The following is a 20,885-nucleotide window of genomic DNA, read 5'->3' on the forward strand; positions in this document are numbered from 1 at the left end:
GACCTATCTTATCAACAAGGCATTTCCACCAGCAGAACTGTTCTTTACTGGATGTTTTTTTTTTTGTCGTTTTTCTTCTTACAATTTTGTATAAACTCTAGAGAATCTTGTGTATGAAAATCCCAGGAGATCAATAGTTTCTGAAATACTTAAACCAGCTCATCTGGCAACTGAAGCTCTTGACCCGTAACTACATGATTTTATGCATTGGCTGATTGGATTGGCAGGTGTATAGATATTCGTATTAAAGTGGCCAGAGAGTGTAATTATCTAATACACAAAAGAGGATGCTAGGTGAAGGTAAATTTCTCCTTTAAATGTGGTAAAGGATTGTGCCAGATAAACTAGTACCAGTGCAACACCCACTTCCATCTCAGTGTAACTGATAAGCTGTGAATTATCCATCAACCAAATAATATTACAGTAGGTCAGGGTTGATCCTGTGGTGGTCACAGTGCACACTGATAAACTGCGGGGATTTCTTTTATACCGCCTTTTGACAATATATCTGGTAATGATGCCAAATGGGCATTTGCTTTCTAGTCCAATATGAAGTTGGATATTATTTAGAAAATAGATGGATGGTTTATAAAATATACTAGAACATTTAATACCTTTCTCATTTTAAGAGCATGGGAATAAGCATGAGTAAAAAAAAATGTAGAACTCCAAGCAAATAAATTAAACCCTTTTATTGAGACTTTTTTTTTTTTTTACTGAGAAATGACTGAGATATTTCTGGATGAGAACATATGCAAAATCATTTTTTTTTTTTTTTTGTTAAAAAGACATCGAATCACTGAAGAGCAAGAGAACCCATGCTTTAATACTGACACTCAATTCACATAGATGTCAGGGTCAGATGCATTTTTTCTTTTCACCATTTCAATAAAAATATGAAAATGTTTGTTCATCTTTTTTTTGTGCACATGGTGTGTCTCTTTAATAATATAAAAATGTATAATACTGATTGCAAAACACTTGTTTTAATTTACAAAAAAATAACTGTAATAACAATTACAATCCATAATTATAACAATAACAATAATTATATTAAAAATGAAAACCAAAAAAAATCAAATGAAACAAACCAGTCAAAGCCACGTGGTCCTTCACTAACACAAACAGCAAGCGTCTTTTGTACTAATACCATTTTGGTATAATCTTTTTCTTTTTTTCTGACACGTCAGTTCTCAGGTCAGTCTGCATATATCAATGGTTCTTTTACAGTGTAGGTGGAAGCATAAGGATTATATGCTCTCTGGTCAAGCTGACACAGTGGACAAAATCAGGCTCGTATCTGGGTCATAAGTTTGTGTTATCCTTTCTAGTGTTTCCAACAGAATGGCACGCATCCAAATATTCCACTCTTACCATTTCAGGAAGAAAAAAAATCAAAAGTAGGAGAGAACTTTTAGCATTTAGATGAGGGAAAGAATCTCCCAGGGGAAAGAAATTTATACCCGTTCCCTGTGGGCAGTCTGATGGTATGGGAACCAGGGCTACTCCCTGTGGAAGCCGTGGGAGAGGGGGCAACTCTTTTTGGCTCCATCTTCCGATGACCATTTGGTGGGTTTTTAGAGCTGGGCTCCATCGACTGAAGTCCCATGTCTTGAAGTTCATGGCTGGGCAGGTTGTGACCTTTGCCATGGCGGGGGGACAGATTAAGAAGGCCTAGGACATCCCTTTGGGAGGCACTCAATTTTGCTCCACCATGGAAAGCCCTCATTGGTCCAGACTGCTGCTGTTGAGTGGCACTGGCCCAAAAGGTCTTTAGATTATGAATGGCTTGCACTTTCTCATCGATGGCAGCCAGTTTGAGGCGGTCAAGGTCACCCGGGCTGGAACGTGTGGAGCCAGTGGACGAATAGGACAGGGCGGGGGAGGGGGCGCTGCCTGCAGGTGACTGGTGGCCTGAGCTTGGCGAAATGTGCCCACTGTAAGGTGAGCTGGGGTATTTAAGCTTGAACTGGGCATGAAGGCTGTCTGAGGTGGGTGATGGCTGGCTGCTGTCCTTCAGTGATGTCTCTGACATGGCGGGACTGTTATAACCCGAGCTGATCTTCTGGAGCTTCTGCGATTTGATGCTAGCTCTACTACTGGGTCGACTGAAAGCACTGGTCTCGGAGCAGCGGAAGGCGGAGCCTCCAGTTGGTGTTGGGGCATCACCTGGCCCTGAAACGCTGCCCCTCTGGAGTGTCTCCACGGCCCGCATGTGGCTCTGTGTCTCCTCTAGGATCTTCTGTGCCAGCTCCTGTGGGTCGAGAGGTGCGGCAGGTGCAGGTGGGTGCTCCTCCTGCGATTTTACTGTGCTGTCTGTCTCGGTGCTAGACTGATCTGACTCTCCAGTGTCCGAGTTGCCTGCTTTGCCTGTCTTCTGAAAGGGCGAGTTAGCACTGGGTATCAGGCTAGCGGTCTTCACAGGTGATGTTGGGGTGCTGACGCTGCCTCTGGATGACACGGACGCCACATACCCTCTGCCAGCTCCACCACGGCCAGTGCCACGCTGATGCCCAGCTGGTCGGGGAAGTGTGTCACAATGGGTGCCTAGTGGCTCGCTGCTGATGATGCTGAAGCCTTGGTACTCGTCATCATCGTGCCCACGTGCAGCACCGTGTGGCGAAGAGCGGCTACGTGGAACAGCCGAGTGCCGCTGCGGCGTGAACAGGCTAGCATGGCGTGGACGCTGTCCGGTGGCATCTGATGCTCCATCAGGCCGTGGCAGAAAGCTCATGGATGAGGCAATGGAGCTCAGGCTGTAGACAGAGATGGCATCTGATGCCAGGCTGTCAGGGCATGGAGGGGAGAAGGGAGGATTGGTGTAGCCCACAGGCAGCTGCTGGCACACAGACTGAGCTGAGGCCAGAGACTCCAGGGATGAGGAACTGTCCAGGCTCAGACGCTTGGGAAGCTCAGTGGAGTCTATAAAATAGAAGCAGACATTTCTATTTAGCTGTCTATATGCAATATGCAAACAGTGAGACATGCATGTTTTTTTCTTATCAGAAAGGTAAATAAGAAGATGATGAATCTTACCAAACAGGGCCAGCAGAGACTGCAGGGCAAAGTGCATTGTGCGGCGGTTCGCTTGCTTCCCAGTCTTTAGCACCACCTCCTCTTGACCAACCTCACACAGGTCAAATCCTACAAAAAAAAAAGATGACCGATAGAAAGAGATTTGCGTTTGGGTGGGAAAGATAGTGAGGCTCCAAAGTCCACACTTGGAAGGCACACATGATATGTAATGTAACCTGATAAAGCTACAAACACCATAACTTCACATACTTCAGACAGCATGTTGAGTCTGCTTCAGCACTTACCCAGAGCAGCCAAGAATTCATGACAGCCAGGCAGCCTCCAGAGCTGCACGCTGATGGACACCTGGATAGGGGCCAGTGAGAAATCCTGCTCCTTTTCTCCAGACTGCAGTTGGACCAGTACCTGATGAAGCTGCCGAGAAACATTTGCAATAAACGTACATTCACAAGAGGCCCTTATTAACCTTAACACAAATGATCAGAAAAGACAACACAAATTGAATGCAGAACTAGCTTTATTATTAGGTATGTTTAGAAAAGCAGGTCAATTTAGCTGAGTGCGATTACTGAAAGCACTTACCATTCCCACTACATTTTTAACAGCCTTCAAATGGCATGTTAAGAAAAAGAGAAGAAGACAGGATTTAATGGCATGTGAAGCAAGCATTAGTAACTGCACAATATGCATGCAGGCCTCTGAAAATACTGCTCAAGATGCATATAAACATAAAGTTAGCTTTAAATATTTGAAGCCATGTTGTGGTCTGTTGCAATGCCTCACCCTGCTGATGAGCTGCTCCCCGGTCTCAGAAGCTGTAATGAGTTTACACAGGGCCTGGAGAGCAGGAGGGGGCAGACCTGAGGACACACAGGACGAGAGGGCGTTGTGATGTCTGTCACCCCAGCATCTCTTTCACCACAAAGTATCAGGTGACTGGGATGCAAATATCTAAGCATATTCATATTTCTACTTGCAATCATATTTCTATATTCAGCCAGTGTCTGTCAGTGTTCTCCGTTTATGGACAATACAATAAACATTACAATGACTTTAAATGATTTTCAATTAATAATGAAGCTTCATATGTCCACGATGTAGCAACGATGTAGTCCACTCATGAGACACTCATTCACAAGATGTAAAATGTATACATGTCTAAACAGTGCTTGGAGATTTGTTGTGCATTTTTGTTTTACACGTTTACTTGCCTTATCTTTAGTGTTCTGAATGCTTGTCCATTTTTACAGCATCCTCCCTTTTATTATATATTATATATATATATATAATGTTTTTGATGTATCTATTGAGAATTCAATTATATATATTTTCCTGCTTTATTTCGTAGTTTTTGATGAACCTCATTGCACAAATGTGCTTTAATATATGAGTTTGACTTGACGTGAACAGATCTTGGCACATACCTAGTAATTTAAATGAATTAACACGATTTAAAAAAACATGCCTTATAATGTAAATGGATAAATCATCAGGAAAAAGCTGTTGCTCGTGAAAGCCTTTTTTTAATGGGAAGTCGGAGCAAGCTCCACAAGTCAAACTACATACCTTTGTTGTTTTTTTCCTGTCATAAAATGACTGACTGACGTGTAAGCTCAGGGACAGCATAGCGATTTCAATTCTGTATTAATGACCAGATGGTTGTAAGGTCTAATCTTCGGACTTCCAGAGAGCCAATGTTGGGCTTTTGAACCAGGCCCTTAAACAAGTAAAACTAAGATGCATTGGATAAAAAAGTGTGTGTCAAATAAATAAATGTAAATATAACTCATATGCATAGAATATGCATAAAAGTCTGTGAATAGTTAAATAGTAATTTGAATTAGGTGTGTTGAAGCATAAAAAAAAAGTGTGTTATTTAAATTTTTAGGCTGTCCTTGGTTTTCACCGAGCACATGAACTTCCATTTTTTTTTAATCCCTTGTCTTGTGTGTTTTCTTCATGTTGTACTAACCTCCTCCTCCGCTATTTTTTGATAAAGACTACAAGCACTTCTGTGACGTCTGCTAAATGCTGCAAACCTAAATGTAATTGTAGTTTAGTAGTTATTAAGGTCTATGATGGACTAGCGTACCTAGCAGAGACTGCAGGGTGGCGCTGCACTGTTGGAGTCGGTCTCCTGGATCTGCCATGGGGAAGAAAACGGCAGCGGGGAGGCCGGCACCGCCCGAATCCAACCTAAAGCCCACAGCACTGAGCAGAGCCTGCCAGCCTGGTACGCCCCCGACTTTGTTCTCCACGCTCTGCTGAGACGTGTACATGGAGTTACGCTGACCGCTCTGAATGCGCTGCAGTGATTTCTCGACCTGCGGGTGAAGAGAGACCGGTAAATTCGACATGATCACTAATTTACAGTTTACATGGATGTCAAACCTCTCTGCTGCTGGGTGAACCTCTTAGATTTTTAAAGCCGAGTGATCAAGCATGACTTCAGTTAGGGTTGGGCGAGGGGGGAGCCGAGGGGGGGGGGGGGGTGTGACGGCTGAGGACTTGAGTTTGACACCTGTGTCTAAAATAAACAGACACTATGACTCGTGCAGCTCACAGGAGAAGAAAAATAAACAGCTCTTGTGGTTGTAACGCTCGTGCTGTGATATTATGATTCACAGCATATTCTAATGCTACGATGCTTTGTGTGTCACTCACAAGATGCAGAAGGACCCTCAGGGCATCTCTGGCTTTGTCTGGATACTGCAGGATCTCAGCCAGGGCTTGGCTAATCAGAGACGAGGGACTGTTCAGCTTCACATCACTGCCAATCAGCATGAAGCCTATGGAAACACGAGAGGTTTTAGCTATAAAGTCTGCTATGAAAATGATTGTCGCAGTGCCACTGTGTGTTTAGAAGCATGGCCTAACCTGCCCAGTTGGAAGGATGAGAGAACTGTTTGCTGCCCTGAAGCGTTTTCATGGCATCGGCGAGGGCGGCGCTGGCCTTTGTGCCGTTCAGCAGGGCTGTGTAGAAAGCATGGACGAACATTTTGGAGGCGGCTACGGGCACAGGCCACAAAGACACCAGCACACACTGAGCGCCTGCGGCTAAAAAGGCTCGTGTGAGTCCCACCACTCCGTCTGCTGTCACCTTACTATCCGATTCCTGGTAGGAACTGCACAGATCAAAACACGGCACGGCATTAGCACCGTTAGCATTAGCCTCAGAGTAAGGCCATTAGCTGATACAGCTCAAGGCAACTGTAAATCGTCTGTAACTCTACTGAGAACATGGGAAGCGGAGCATGGCCAGTTTAACACAAACTGAGTATGCAGCATATGGGTGATTACACAGAATAATTGTAATGTTTCCCTGGATTAAGAGAAGCATGGAAAACACATTAACTTGAAACACACTTATAAGACTATAATATAACTTATAAGTTAATAGAGGTGTAAAACAAAATACAAATAAATATAAAGCTATTTGTGCATCCTTTAAAACGGAGACAGACTGACCCCAGCACCACTAGTTTGACGGGCAGCCGGAGGTCCAGGATGTCTGCAGCTGTAAGCAGAAACTCCTGCAGCGGTGGGCTGTCACACACACTCTCAGCGTCGCTGGCGTCATCTCTGATACCGTAGCTAGATTTCACGCTGCCCTCAGTGCCCCCGGATGCCCCGCCCGAAGTATTAGCACCATGCCCAGTGCCCACATCCTGATTGGGTGCTAGCACTAGAGCTGCCAGCTTCCAGGAGACGTGAGTGGCGAAGTGGGCACACTCAGCCTGGCTCAAGGCGCTCATGACCCGCTGCTTGGTGGCACCCGGACCGGTTAGAGGCTGACAGCCCAACAGCTCGGCCACCATGTGCGCCTCCTCCTCAGCAGAAGGCATCGGACCCCACAGCCAGCGCTCCATCACTGAGGCGGGCAGGCGAGGGTTTCCCACCACCGCGGCAGAACTGCCTCCAGGGCACAGTGCTGGGCCAGCACGTCGAGGATGAACCTGAGAAAGAAAGTCATCATAAATGTAAACAATTCCGTTTCAAAATCATTTGAAATATCTCTGACTTATATGTCTGTGTTTTTAAAACATAACTGGAAACTTCATTAATTTTCATTAAATTTTGTTCATGTTCTATGAAAAAATGAACCTAGAGGACATATACACATGAAATAATAAGATTTTATTTATCAAACACATACAACGGCAAATAAATAAATAAATGATCTGACAAATGTGAATAATAAATACAATTGTGCTTGAAAGTTTGTGAATTTTCTATATTTCTGCATAAACATGACCTCAAACATTATCAAACTGTACTAAAAGTCCTAAACATAGACAAAGAGAACCCAATTAAACAAATGAGACAAACATATTTGTCTCGTATTGAGGAAAATTATCTAAAATTGCATATCTGTGAACGGCAAAACTATGTGAACCTTTGCTTTCAGAATCTGTTGTGACCCCCTTGTGCAGCAAAAACTCTGTGGTAACTGTTTATCAGTCTTGCACATCAGCTTGGAGGAATTTCAGCCCATTCCTCAGTACAGAACAGCTTGAACTCTGGGATGTTGGTGGGGTTCCTCATATGAACTGCTTGCTTCAGGTCCTTCCACAACATTTCTATTGGATTGAGGTCAGGACTTTGACTTGGCCATTCCAAAACATTACCTTTACTCTTCTTTAACCATTCTTTGGTAGAAAGATTTGTGTGCTTAGAGTCAATGTCTTTCTGCATGACCCACTTTCTCTTGAGATTCAGTTCATGGACAAATGTACAGACATTTTCCTTTAGAATTTGCTGGTATACTTCAGAATTCGTTGTTCCATCAATGATGGCAAGTAAGTCGTCCTGGCACAGATGCAGCAAAACAGTCCCTAACCATGATACTACCACCACCATGTTTCATATATGGGATAAGGTTCTTATGCTGGATTGCAGTGTTTTCCTTTCTCCAAACACAACGCTTATCATTTAAACAAAAAGAAAAAGTTCTATTTTGGTCTCAACCATCCATAAAACATTTCTCCAATAGCCTTCTGGCTTGTCCACGTGATCTTCAGCAAACTGCAGAAGGGCAGCAGTGTTCTTTTTAGAGAGCAGTGGCTTTCTCCTTGTAACCCTGCAATACACACCATTGTTGTTCAGTGTTCTCCTTATGGTGGACTCATGAACATTAACATTAGCCAATGTGAGATTAACATTAGCCTTTAGTTGCTTAGAGGTTACCCTGGGTCCTTTGTGACCTCGCAAACTATTACCCATCTTGCTCTTGGAGTGATCTTTGTTGGTCTCCACTCCTGGAGAGGGTAACAATGGTCTTGAATTTCCTCCATTTTTACACAATCTGTCTGACTGTGGATTGGTGGAGTCCAAACTCTTTAGAGATGGTTTTGTGACCTTTTCCAGTCTGATGAGCATCAACAATTCCTCAGAAATCTCCTTTGTTCGTGCCATGATATACTTCCACAAAGATTTGTTGTGAAGATAGATCCCTGACGGATGATGTTTCAGGTCATATTTATGCAGAAAAATTGAAAATTCTAAAGAGTTCACAAACTTTCAAGCACCACTGAATGAAGAAAAGTGTGAAATCTATAGAACTTGATTTACCAGTACAACTCCATCAGTTGTGAATCCGACTATGTGTTTTGTCTCTTTCTAAAAGTGTACACTTCATATTACAATGTGCGAATGACAAACAGAGTCAAATCAAAGAGCTGACCTTTGCGTTGGCCCCCAGGCTGCCGATGGAGGGCATGGCTATAAGGCTGAAGCGCTCGTACAGGTACTCGTTGGAGGAGCTTCCCTTCAGCAGAGCAAATGGGATGAGATAGAGCTCGCCTTCAAGAACCAGCACCAGTTGCCTGTGCCTGCCTACGGGCCCACTGGAGTGCATCAGACCCTGGAAGAGGCAGAGATGGAAAGAGAAAACAAGAATTAATATTAGATAACAAATAAAATGGCACATTTATCATTAATTAAAGTAAATATGTTTTCAAGACTATGAAAAATACGTTCAAATAAGGTGTGTCCAAGGTTTTGACTAGTCTGTATATAGTCATCATTCATTCTGCCAATGAGACAAAGGGATAGGGGGGAAAAAAAGCCATTTGCTACCATAAACCCCCACAAGCTTACAAAGAGAAACTTCTAAAACATGCATTGAAATGAATCAAATGAATTGAAATAAAAATCAAAAAAAGATAAATGATATGATGCATGCTGCAGTGCCTCACCCCCTCCATAGGAGCGATGAGAAGGTCATAGAGGGCACGTAAGGGAGGCTTGCTGAGGGTGCTGGAGCGGCGAGAGAGCGAGGAACTCCCCTCTTTTACCGGAGACACCGTGTTACTGAACAGACTCGTCATACTCTGACAGCTCCTGAGGCAAGGGATCACACACAGAACATAACACACAGCGAGGATTAGAAAGCAGTATAGACATTCTGCTATACAGTAGATGTCACACTATACAGAACAGCCACTAGGTGGCACTGTGCATCTATGCAGGAAGCCAATATGTGGCGGTCAGAACAGTGAGACAGCACCAGAGCACAGGCTCTCAGATGTAGGAAATATCAGTGGGACGCTGTTGTGAGCACATTTTGGCTACAATGACATAAAAAGTGTGGTTTTGTGCTAGCTATTGTATTCTGACACGTAGATTTGAAAAACCGAGTGTGGACAATGTGTATACACAGGGTTAATTAATGCTTAATTAATGCATATGTATTTGTGTGCAGCTGATCAACTAGAAAAATAATTGGATTATTGAGTGGTGACTTGCAACCACAATAGTCTGAGTCACTTCTCGATAGATTAGGGATGATGTCAGAGAGTGACGGGAGGTATTGATTGTAGATGTCGCCCCATGCTAATGAAGCCAGAGTATTCATATCTCCTCAGCGTGGAAAAAAGCAACTCAGACTCATCACATTAGAAGCGATTCTCTCATTAAAATATGGTACAGGCAGCGTTTCGCAGAATGTTCTCACATTTTCTTGCGCCCTCTTTTCGCCCTTTTGATGAGTCCATTAAGTGTTGTTTTTTTTCTTTTCTTTCGCAGTTTCTCTTCCACACTCCTTAAATAAATGAGGAAGTGCAATAACCAGCTGAATGGCAAACTTTACCCTGACACGGACTCCCTAATGAGCCCCACTGCCTGGAAGCTTCATCACTGGACCATTCTACACCTATTAGCAGCTCAAATGTTTACTAATTGTTCAGTGATTTCGCGATCGATCACTTCTCCATTTTCTCCGGCTGCAACGTTTTAAAAAAAATAAAAAATAAAAAAAAAGCCCATAAGGGATTGGTGCAACTGTGTGTGTTTTTTTTGTTTGTTTTTTTAAAAAACATTTTCTCATTCTGGACTAAATTATGTAGAACATTTCAGCTAACACTGTAACAAAAATTACAGTATTACTATATTATTATTATATGTCTTAGAAGCTGTGTCAAAAAGAGTGTGAACGTTGCATTTTGGAGGGCTTAACATCCATAACCTCAGTTATATAATTCCCATTTATACCACAATGCTGTTGAATTCTCATCCATGGAGTTGTTCAAGTTCACGTCATATAAAACTAATACTAAACAGATCACGAAAATCTTCTCTTGCTATAACTAGAACATGTTTTATTCCCTTCATATTAAAGATAAACTAAACAAATATGAGTAAATGATTTACATTGATATATTTGGCAGAAGCTTTTATCCAAAGTGATTTACAAATTAAGCACAGTTGTCACATGGATACGCTCAATGAGCACAACCTCAGAGTAGCATGCTAGTTTCTGTTATCTGTGCCTTTTCAAATGCCGATCACTAATCTGCGTCTATTATCAACTTACACTTATTAAATTGCCTATGCTGTTAACATACTTCGACCATAGAGGTATCATCCACAAGTACAGGGTTTACCCAAAGTCTGTAAAAATTATTACTGTAAACATTATTATTTATGATGATTATGATTTTCACATAGATTGTAAGTTTAGAAGTATGTTTGTTACTCACACAAACACACATGGGCCTGATTCAGAGTAAATTTAAGTAAATAGTAAGCGATCCAAATCAATATTCAGACCTCAAATTATCTATAGACTAAAACACATGCAGGCCAGAGTTTTGATGCGTCTCGATTGTTTTGTGCAATACCCACATGGCACTAATGGACTGTACTCCTGGACAGAAGTCCAGCACTACGGTCTGAGCTTGGTCTGACTCTTGTGAAATTCATGTTTCTGGGCTAGGTAAATTCACACGAAACTACAGAACGCCATTTAAGGACAATCTTTAAATATGTGGTGGTCTGAGGAAACCCATCAGATGTCACAGAATTCGGGCAAACAGCCAAAAATGACAGGGTTTTGACCAAAAAAAAAACGCTCTTCTTTAAGAAACCATAAATACATCAAACTGGAAATGTTTTATTTCCTTTCTAATATAGCCTAGGCTTTCAGCAAAGATGCTGCTGTCCATTTTAATAAACACTGTGGTGAAAACCCGACAGTCTACATAATGGGGTCTAAAACTTTGCTCGGGGAGCCAGAGTTTAAAAATGATCTAACTATGCTTATGGTTGAAATACACACCAAAGAAACATTTTTAAACAAGTGACGTTATCGCATAGTAGAAAATGTCAAAATCCATCACCTGAAGGTTTTTCCCCAGGCGCCACATAATATATACATAGAACATTATAAATTAATCAGTAATCGCAAGTCGTCCTGCAATAATTCCCACCAGCAGCCACAGCATCTTTCACCGCCCCCCAGCAATGTATTACACGTACTTGTGTTATAGTATTTGGAACATAAGAAGATGAAGTATGTTGAAATTTAGACACTTGAAATTATATATATATATATATATATATATAGTGTGAATGCACTATATAACTCTACCTGCAGAGACAGACATTAATGTTTTGTACTGTAATGGGAACATTGCAACAGGAACTTGTACTTGATCATGGAAATGATGTCATGTTCTGGGGTGGTGCTGCAAAAATATTTCTAGTCTTCGTAGGCCAAGACAGAGAAAACAAATTCACCCGAGTTTATGGCAAGGCCGAGGACATTCATGTGTGGTCTCAAGACCGGCCTCGAGTACCACGATACTACATCTTACTGTGTGAGCACATTGTTTAGAATGCTTCTTTATTCTTCTAATGAAGATTGTTTACTACTGTGGTAAGAATGTGCTCTTTTATAGGTTAACACCTACTTAAACGTAGGCGCAAACCAGATTAAACTGAAAATCTGCAGAGATGGCAAATTAACATGATTATTATGACTAAGACTTTCTAACCACTGACTTCAATACATTTAGCTATTATTTTTATCATGCTTGGTATCATGCATACTTCTCATTTGAATATTATTGCATTAGTGTAAAATTTATTAGTCTTTTATATTTATTAGGGATGCATTTGTACAATTTTTTTTTTTAGTTAGTTTTTCTGCGGTACCCAATAACGACACTGATACTGAAATGACTAACCTGCTCATTATTTATCAATTAGGGCATAATGGAAGATTTTATTTAGCTCTCTTTAGGTTTCCCTGGTTTAAATAGTGGCCAGCTACATGAGTTACCTTGGATCGAGTAGGTTTCACTGTAGAAGAGCAGTGAAGGTTTTGCTTGTAAAAATGTTCCTGTATAGCTGTAAGTAAAGTACATTTCATTGCCTTTGCTGCATCAGAATCCCTCATTTCAACCGGAAGTGGCTGATTGTCAAGAACAATATCCTGAGTAAGTTATTTTCACTCATCCAGCATTGCCTGAAGACATGTTTTCTTGCCTAGCCAGTGTTTACTGCAGTTTATTTGCTGTATGATGTGTGCTACTGGCAACGAACTCCTTGTGTTGAGTGTTATGTTTAAGATGTTACGGCAGTGCTATGGGACGCGCACAGTGCTCAGTGCTCACAGAACTGAAGTGCTCTTCGGCCTGACAGTTCTTCTAGCTACAATGTATACTAGGCTTATTTCATGTCATGGGACCTCTAGGAGCACGTGTATATAAATTCAACTAAACTAGAAGTCAGAAATTTAGAGTGTTTGCTATTTAACCTGTTAAAGAGGTTGTTTCTGGACACCATTCGGAGGAAGCCAGTCGGGTCGGTGACTGAGTTCAGCTTGTTGTTCAGCTCCTCAAACTGCTGGTCCAGTAGATCCCCTGCCTCGCTCTCGGTTTCACTGCTGGAGCACGCTCTGCCAAAGAGAAACACAATGCATCATCTCGCCCACGCTTTCATTCCAGACGTGGCTTTTTAACAACCTTTATAAGACACACTGCTATACAGATGGAGCTCTGAAATCACTTATCGCTCCTCTGTAAATCTCCCGGAGTCTATGGATTTCCTCAGGTCTGCGCATTTCCTACGAGCGACATCAATTTTATAGTCAAAATGGATGAAACGGGGCCTTAATGTGCCAGTCAGCATTTCAATTATGCAGCTGGCTAAAGTCTGAAAAGAACAGATCTCGACGGACAAGAGAGACAGAGATAAATAGGAGAGAAAGGAAAGAGAGAGAGATAAAGAGGAGAGAAAGGAGGAGACTGAGAGAGAGGAAGAAAGAGATCTTGTCACTACAGTCCAAGACGCAGAGCTGAGTCACTGCTGCATTGTCCCCTTCTTCTTTTAAACTCCAAATCTATTTATTTAGTAACACATTCAGTAACTCCTGCAGTACAGACTTGAGCTGCATGGTGAAAATCACAGCACGTACCCACATACCACGCAAGAGTTGTATAATGCAAAAAGTTGAATACATGCTAATATATCCGTGTTTTCCGATGCATATACATGTATTGCAGCACGTCTAATAATCCATACGACTTGTCACTTCTCTGCTTGTTCGTCAGCACAAAACTCCAGGACTGTTTTCAATATCAAATAAACGTGTCTCAGACACTGCTGTAGGCCAATGCCTATGAATAAATGAAAATCATACAGAATTATATGCCTTGTGGTATACAATTATGTTTCATATATAATACATCATCCTGTCCATGTAAACCATAATATGCGTGAAATATATTAAAACTGCTCATTACTATGATCCATATAATCCCCCAAATATATACAGTTGGCAATAATAATCTGTGCATTGTGGCAGTGTAACAATCTGTGTGTGACAAGGAAGAGGGAGGGGCCAGGCTGTGAGGACACATGCCTGGCACGGAGTTGTCTAATCAGTGGGACAGAGCGATAAAGGAGCGGCTGGAAGCACCAGAGGGAGAGAGAGAGACGTATATGCGCTTTGTGTTGGAGTTATGTCTGTTTGACACTGATTTAAGAAGGAGTCTCCAGTGTCAGTGCTTTGTAACAGTCAGAGGTGATCACTAAGTTTTCCAGAATCACTTAATTTTGAAGAGGAACTAACTCGTGAGGGAAAGACTGTTTATAGCTTGCTATACTGTAAGTGAAAACGGGAACTTGCATGTTATTTTTTAATAATAATAACAATAATTTATATAATAATAACTTGACCTAGACGTACATGGCATTAACAGAGGTGCTTCTGCCAGCAGGTCTAGTCTTTATAGTTACAAATTTGTAGTTGTGTACTCTTAAAATATACTTAAAATGTGAAAGAAGCTACTGAAGCGAAACCATTTCACACATTTGACCGTGTGACCTTGACCCCGATTGGATCGATTGCAAATTCTAATTTTCAAAAGCAATAATTCAAGTTCATCTGCTGGTTACAATGATATTTCCATACAAACCCTACAAACATTCAAACGCTCGTTCTCGAGATATGTTATCAGACAAATGAACCGACAACTTGGTAATATAATATAAACGCTGTGCTGGAAGCATCAATATACTGCAGTGGTATAAGTGGTGTAAAACATTTCGGGATGTGCAGTCACTGGAAAATAATCAACTTCAGGGTGGGAACAGTAGCTCCACTTCATGTTGGGCTACATCATACCATCCTATTATTGATTATTTTCTCCTACATCATATCATCCTATTATTGATTAACAGCACACCCATATGTTTTATTCCTTACTTCCTGTATTAAATGAAATGGATGTTAACTGGTTTTCATTACCACCACAACTGCCCTAACAGACAGAAAACCTTTATAGAAAAAATGGTTTTGCGCAATGACAGAAACTGCAAATCTACTTTCAGGCAAGCAGCAATATATTAGCCAGTACTTACTCTCTAATGTGCTAAATTCTATTAAGGCTCAGTGGGGAGCCTCAGTGAGTGAAATATCGCCATCTCAGATTAATATCTGTGTGTTTATGTGTGCTGACAGTGCACATAGTGGTTGCTCCTAAAGTACCAGGCGCCAACGTAAGCTACGAAAAAGGAGAAGAGAAGTGAGGAAATGATGACTGTACTGGGAAGAATGCACATGGCTCCTGTTTCTGTGTGTGTGTGTGTGTGTGTGTGTGTGTGTGTGTGTGTGGGGTTGCAATGTGCCTTGAAGAGAAAAACATCCTTCTGCGTTTTCAGCCACAACTGCCCTGTGCATTCCTTCTGCTATGTGTACTAACACACACACACACACTCTTCACCAAAATCATATGCGTACAGTGCCCTCCACTAATATTGACACCCTTGGTAAATATGAGCAAAGAAGGCTGTGACTATGAAAAAATTCACAAAAATACTCTGCTCTCATGGATATCAAACAATTGCAAACACAACACAGGTTTATATTTGTTAAATATAGGTGTATAACAATTATTGGCACCCCTATGAATTCATATGAGAAAAATATATTTGAAATATATTCCCATTGATATTGTTTAGTACACCTGGGTGACTAGGAACAGGAAATTGTTCAACCATGACTTCCTGTTTCACAGGGGTATAAATATGAGGTAACACATAGGCCAAATTCCCTCAGTCATTAATAACAATGGATAAGACCAAGGAATATAGATGTGATGTGCAGCAAAAGGTTGTTGAGCTTCACAAAATGGGACGTGGCTATAAGAAAATAGCACAAGCATTGAAAATGCCCATTTCCACCATCAGGGCAATAATTAAGAAATTACAGTCATCTGGAAATGTTATGAATCAACCTGGAATTGGACGTGTGTCTATATTGTCTCAATGCACTGTGAAGAGGATGGTTCAAGTGGACAAAAAATCTTCAAGGATCACAGCTGGAGAATTGCAGAAGTTAGTTGCGTCTTGGGGTCAGAAAGTCTCCAAAACTACAATCTGAAGTCACCTACATCACCACAAGTTGTTTGGAAGGGTTTCAAGAAAAAATCCTCTACTTTCATCCAAAAACAAACTCAAGCGTCTTCAGTTTGCCAGACACTACTGGAACATCAAATGGGATCGGGTTCTACGATCATATGAAACCAAAATAGAGCTTTTTGACAATAAACACAGAGGTGGTTTTGACACACACAGAGAGGTAGCCATATGGAAAAGTACCTCATGCCCACGGTTAAATATGGTGGTGGCTCTTTAATGTTTTCAGTCTGTTTTTTCTGCCAGAGGACCTGGACATTTTGTTAGGATACATGGCATCATGGACTGTATTAAATATCAACGGATATTAAATGAAAACCTGACTGCCTCTGACAGAAAGCTTTAAATGGGCCGTGGTTGGATCTTTCAGCAGGACAATGATCCAAAAATCCATAGAAAACCTGTGGGGTGAAGTGAAGAGGAGAGTCCACCAGCGTGGACCTCGAAATGTGAAGGATCTGGAGAGATTCTGTATGGAGGAACGGTTTCAGATCCCTTGCCATGAATTCTCCAACCTCATCAGGCATTATAGGAGAAGACTCAGACCTGTTATCTTGGCAAAGGGAGGTAGCACAAAGTATTGATTAAAAGGGTGCCAATAATTGTTGCACACCTATAATTAACAAAGATTTTTCTTTTGATAAACCTGTATTTTGTTTCAAATTGTTTGATATCCATGAGAGCAGTGTATTTTTGTGAATTTTTTTTGGACAAAATATCAAAAGTTAAAATAATTTTAAACATTTTTAAATTAAAAACATTTTTCACAGCCTTCTTTGCTCATATTTACCAAGGGTGCCAATATTAGTGGAGGGCACTGTATATATAAAAGGTCAATGACAAACCTACACGCACACACACACACTTTCACTTTCTCTCCCTCTCAACATCTGGAAAATGCATGCAGCTATTGAATGTATCATGTTGCTCCGCTCAGAATACATTAAGATGCACTGAGGAAATACAGAAACAATTTCACACATGATGAAAATACTACGTACACTCAGAGATAATTACAAGCGAGTCATTTTGCAGCAAGCAGACACGGAAATAAATTTCTCTGATTAGCTGTAATGAAAAAGGAAAACACTTTAATTCTGATTAGAGCAGATAAGATGAGTATTTTGTGTTGTATTGGGTTAACTGGCTCTTATCTGCTCCTATTACACCGCCAAAATGCTTTCATCTACACCTAATAAACACTAACAACAGCAGATGTGTGCGGATTGCTGGAATTACGTGTTTAATTAGCATGTCAAAGCTGACAATAACAGCACAGATCTACGTATTCATACTGAAAATATGCAGTTATTCAGAACTGATGAAACAGTCTGAGTTGAAATGAATTTGCTTAAGAGCTCTATAAATGAAGCATGATTTATCTGGTAATGATAAAAAAAAAAAGAATGTAGAAGAAACAAATAACATGCATTATTTACTCACATAGCCATGTTTTCATTAAAGGGACGAGTCAACCAAAAAACTACTAATGAATCTGACAATGAATGAAGTCAATGAATGGGAAGCAATTAGTGTGATCTCATTTGTATAATATTAATTGGCTCGATCATGAGCGTGACGCATGTTCATTTTTTACAAGTTAAGTTAACATTTTTGGGTGAACTGAGCCATTCACAGGATATAACCAAAATTACACTAGTTACTACTACTACTACTACTACTACTGTTACTATTTTATTACAACTGCTGTTATTATTAATATTGTTACTATTACTAGTCTTATTACTACTGTCACTATTGATACTATTTTCACTGCTACTATTACTATTTTTATTACTACTATTACTATTTTATTACTTCTACTACTGTTACTATTACTATTCTTATTACTACTGTCACTATTGATACTGTTTTCACTGCTACTATTACTATTTTTATTACTACTATTACTATTTTATTACTTCTACTACTATTACTATTACTATTCTTATTACTACTGTTACTATTTTATTACTTCTACTGCTACTGTTACTATTCTTATTACTACTGTTAATATTACTACTGTTACTATTACTACTGTTACTATTCTTATTACTGCTGTTATTATTACTATTCTTATTACTACTGTTACTATTCTTACTACTACTATTACTATTCTTACTACTACTGTTACTATTCTTATCACTACTGTTACTATTATTACTGCTGTTACTATTCTTATTACTACTGTTACTATTACTATTCTTATCACTACTATTACTATTCTTACTACTACTATTACTATTCTTATCACTACTGTTACTATTCTTACTACTGTTACTATTACTATTCTTATCACTACTGTTACTATTCTTATTACTACTGTTACTATTACTATTATCACTACTGTTACTATTCTTATTACTACTGTTACTATTCTTATTACTGCTGTTACTATTCTTATTACTACTGTTACTATTACTATTCTTATCACTACTATTACTATTCTTACTACTACTATTACTATTCTTATCACTACTGTTACTATTCTTACTACTGTTACTATTACTATTCTTATCACTACTGTTACTATTCTTATTACTACTGTTACTATTACTATTATCACTACTGTTACTATTCTTATTACTACTGTTACTATTCTTATTACTGCTGTTACTATTCTTATTACTGCTGTTACTATTCTTATTACTACTGTTACTATTACTATTCTTATCACTACTATTACTATTCTTATTACTGCTGTTACTATTCTTATTACTACTGTTACTATTACTATTCTTATCACTACTGTTACTATTCTTATCACTACTGTTACTATTCTTATTTTACTACTGCTGTTGCTATTACTTTTTTCTTACTATGGTTACTATTTTTTATTACTTTTACTACTACTGTTACTATTACTTTTTTAGTACTACTACTGTTACTATTACTACTATTTTCACTACTACTGTTACTATTTTTTATTACTACTACTACTCAAATTTGTAATGAGTAATTAAGAATGAAATGCTTGAAAAAAGTCTTAATAATGCAGTGGATGTTAGTGAAAATGTTTACGATATTCAGAGGACAAATCAAAGGCTTTTCGGAAGAAAGTTTCACACCAGCTGCTTTTTCCTGCCTCAGGTCTACAGAATATGGCACAACGGTTCTTTCACCTATCTGCCACTGAAAATACTTATACACAGAATACACCAAATATTCTGCAATAGTTCATGAACTAATATTTCTGAATTGTTTTCGTTGAATATGATACATGTTACATGACTACTAATTTCTACTAATCAACCAGTAGTTTAAAAAAAAAAAAAAAAAAGATAGTCAAAAAGTTGTCTTTTTGATCATTAAGACAAAAACTGTTTTGGGACATCACTGTTTTTCAGCGGTTTTATTTGTGCAGCAAAGAATGTGCCAAACCACACTTCAGTTAACAGCCTACATACACAGACCACAAATGACATTTCCAGCTTCAGTACTGTTTTAGGCTACACTGTTAAATAACTCGGATGACTGTAGAATTGGCTTCATGTCGCCTTAAACATTTTCAGACTATCAAAGTATATTTAGCTGCATTTTTACCATCTGCCTGCATCTCCTTACCATCTGTCTGTCTGTTCTGTTCACTGCCTCGAACGAAACTAGTGAATAAACAGGCTGCACAGGATAATGAGAGAGAAGACTAGTAGATTTATTTAGTTTAGTCCAAAACATCAGCACTTAAATTCATACAGGACACATCAGATACTAACTGGGCAGCAGGCTGTGTAGTATTAGTGAAATAGTATGTGGTTGTCAGAGACAGAAGCAGGATTGGACAGAGTCAGGAGCAGCTAATTCACCCTCAGCCCTCCCTTTCTACTCCATTTCTCCCTGCTGAATGGGTGAGCTTATATAGGCTGAATGAATAGGAAGGAAATCACTACAGCGATTACAGCCCAAGCAATAAATTAAAAAGACTGCGATTAAAGAGCAGTTTAGTGGGAAAATCCTTCACACCTCATCACTAATGCTCTCGCGAGGGTACAACTATCCCTGATCTTGTGACACTGATGTAACGACGTCACACTGGCACGGAATTCTCACTGTTCAATAGTTTTTTATGCCTCCCTGCCCATATTTCCTTTCTTCTCCCTACCACTGCCGCTATTTTTTTTTTTTTTTCATATTCGGTCTAAGTTCAGGATTAAAACAGATCACGGAACCTGCTGGGATCACCCGCAGCATTTAAATGTGCTAAACTGCATGAGTCTCTGAAACACAAGTAAGTGATTTTTTTTACTCTATATATTTTAAAGGTTGTAGTTCTCTGCCTCTGCCATTCCCAGCTCATTTTCACTGTCCACTAGTGATTAATATCCATATTCCCCCAGTGAATACCAAGTAAAGAAATAAAACTTGTGATCTCTCTCTCTCTCTCGCTCTCTCCAACAACTGAATATCAACAGCTCAAGCCTCCATTACTTGCACTAAAATTACGTTTTTTGGAATTAGCAACGGAGGCTTGAGATGAGATGCGTAATAAATTAGTTCCACACACAAGAGCGTATTAAAGTAAAAAAAATAAATAAAACATCTGAACAATGTCTTGAGGTTTGGTGATTGTGGTATAAGAAGAATAACTGACTCTGGTCCGTTGGATTATAAGAAATTGAGATTTTATGTCACTACTAAACTGAACATGC

At 39.8% G+C, this 20,885-nt stretch overlaps 1 protein-coding gene across 4 annotated transcripts in view; it reads right to left on the reverse strand.

Annotated features, from left to right (window-relative positions):
* Window positions 1-255: 255 nt before the first annotated feature.
* The window catches only part of ttc28 (tetratricopeptide repeat domain 28), a 238,946-nt gene continuing 218,316 nt past the window's right edge, over window positions 256-20,885 (reverse strand). For 3 of the 4 annotated variants that reach the window (XM_053644552.1, XM_053644554.1, XM_053644555.1), the window contains 12 exons: window positions 13,076-13,216; window positions 9,234-9,378; window positions 8,720-8,899; window positions 6,505-6,992; window positions 5,914-6,161; window positions 5,701-5,825; window positions 5,129-5,360; window positions 3,820-3,896; window positions 3,619-3,642; window positions 3,321-3,450; window positions 3,037-3,144; window positions 256-2,922 (listed from right to left, as the gene is read on the reverse strand). In XM_053644552.1, coding sequence (XP_053500527.1) covers window positions 1,415-2,922; window positions 3,037-3,144; window positions 3,321-3,450; window positions 3,619-3,642; window positions 3,820-3,896; window positions 5,129-5,360; window positions 5,701-5,825; window positions 5,914-6,161; window positions 6,505-6,992; window positions 8,720-8,899; window positions 9,234-9,378; window positions 13,076-13,216 — 3,406 coding nt within the window. In that variant the 3' untranslated portion in view covers window positions 256-1,414. The remainder of the gene's footprint in view (window positions 2,923-3,036; window positions 3,145-3,320; window positions 3,451-3,618; window positions 3,643-3,819; window positions 3,897-5,128; window positions 5,361-5,700; window positions 5,826-5,913; window positions 6,162-6,504; window positions 6,993-8,719; window positions 8,900-9,233; window positions 9,379-13,075; window positions 13,217-20,885) is intronic. The other variant, XM_053644553.1, reaches the window with a different exon arrangement.

Source organism: Ictalurus furcatus, chromosome 16 (assembly GCF_023375685.1).
Source record: "Ictalurus furcatus strain D&B chromosome 16, Billie_1.0, whole genome shotgun sequence".
In the NCBI taxonomy this organism is placed as follows: domain Eukaryota; kingdom Metazoa; phylum Chordata; class Actinopteri; order Siluriformes; family Ictaluridae; genus Ictalurus; species Ictalurus furcatus.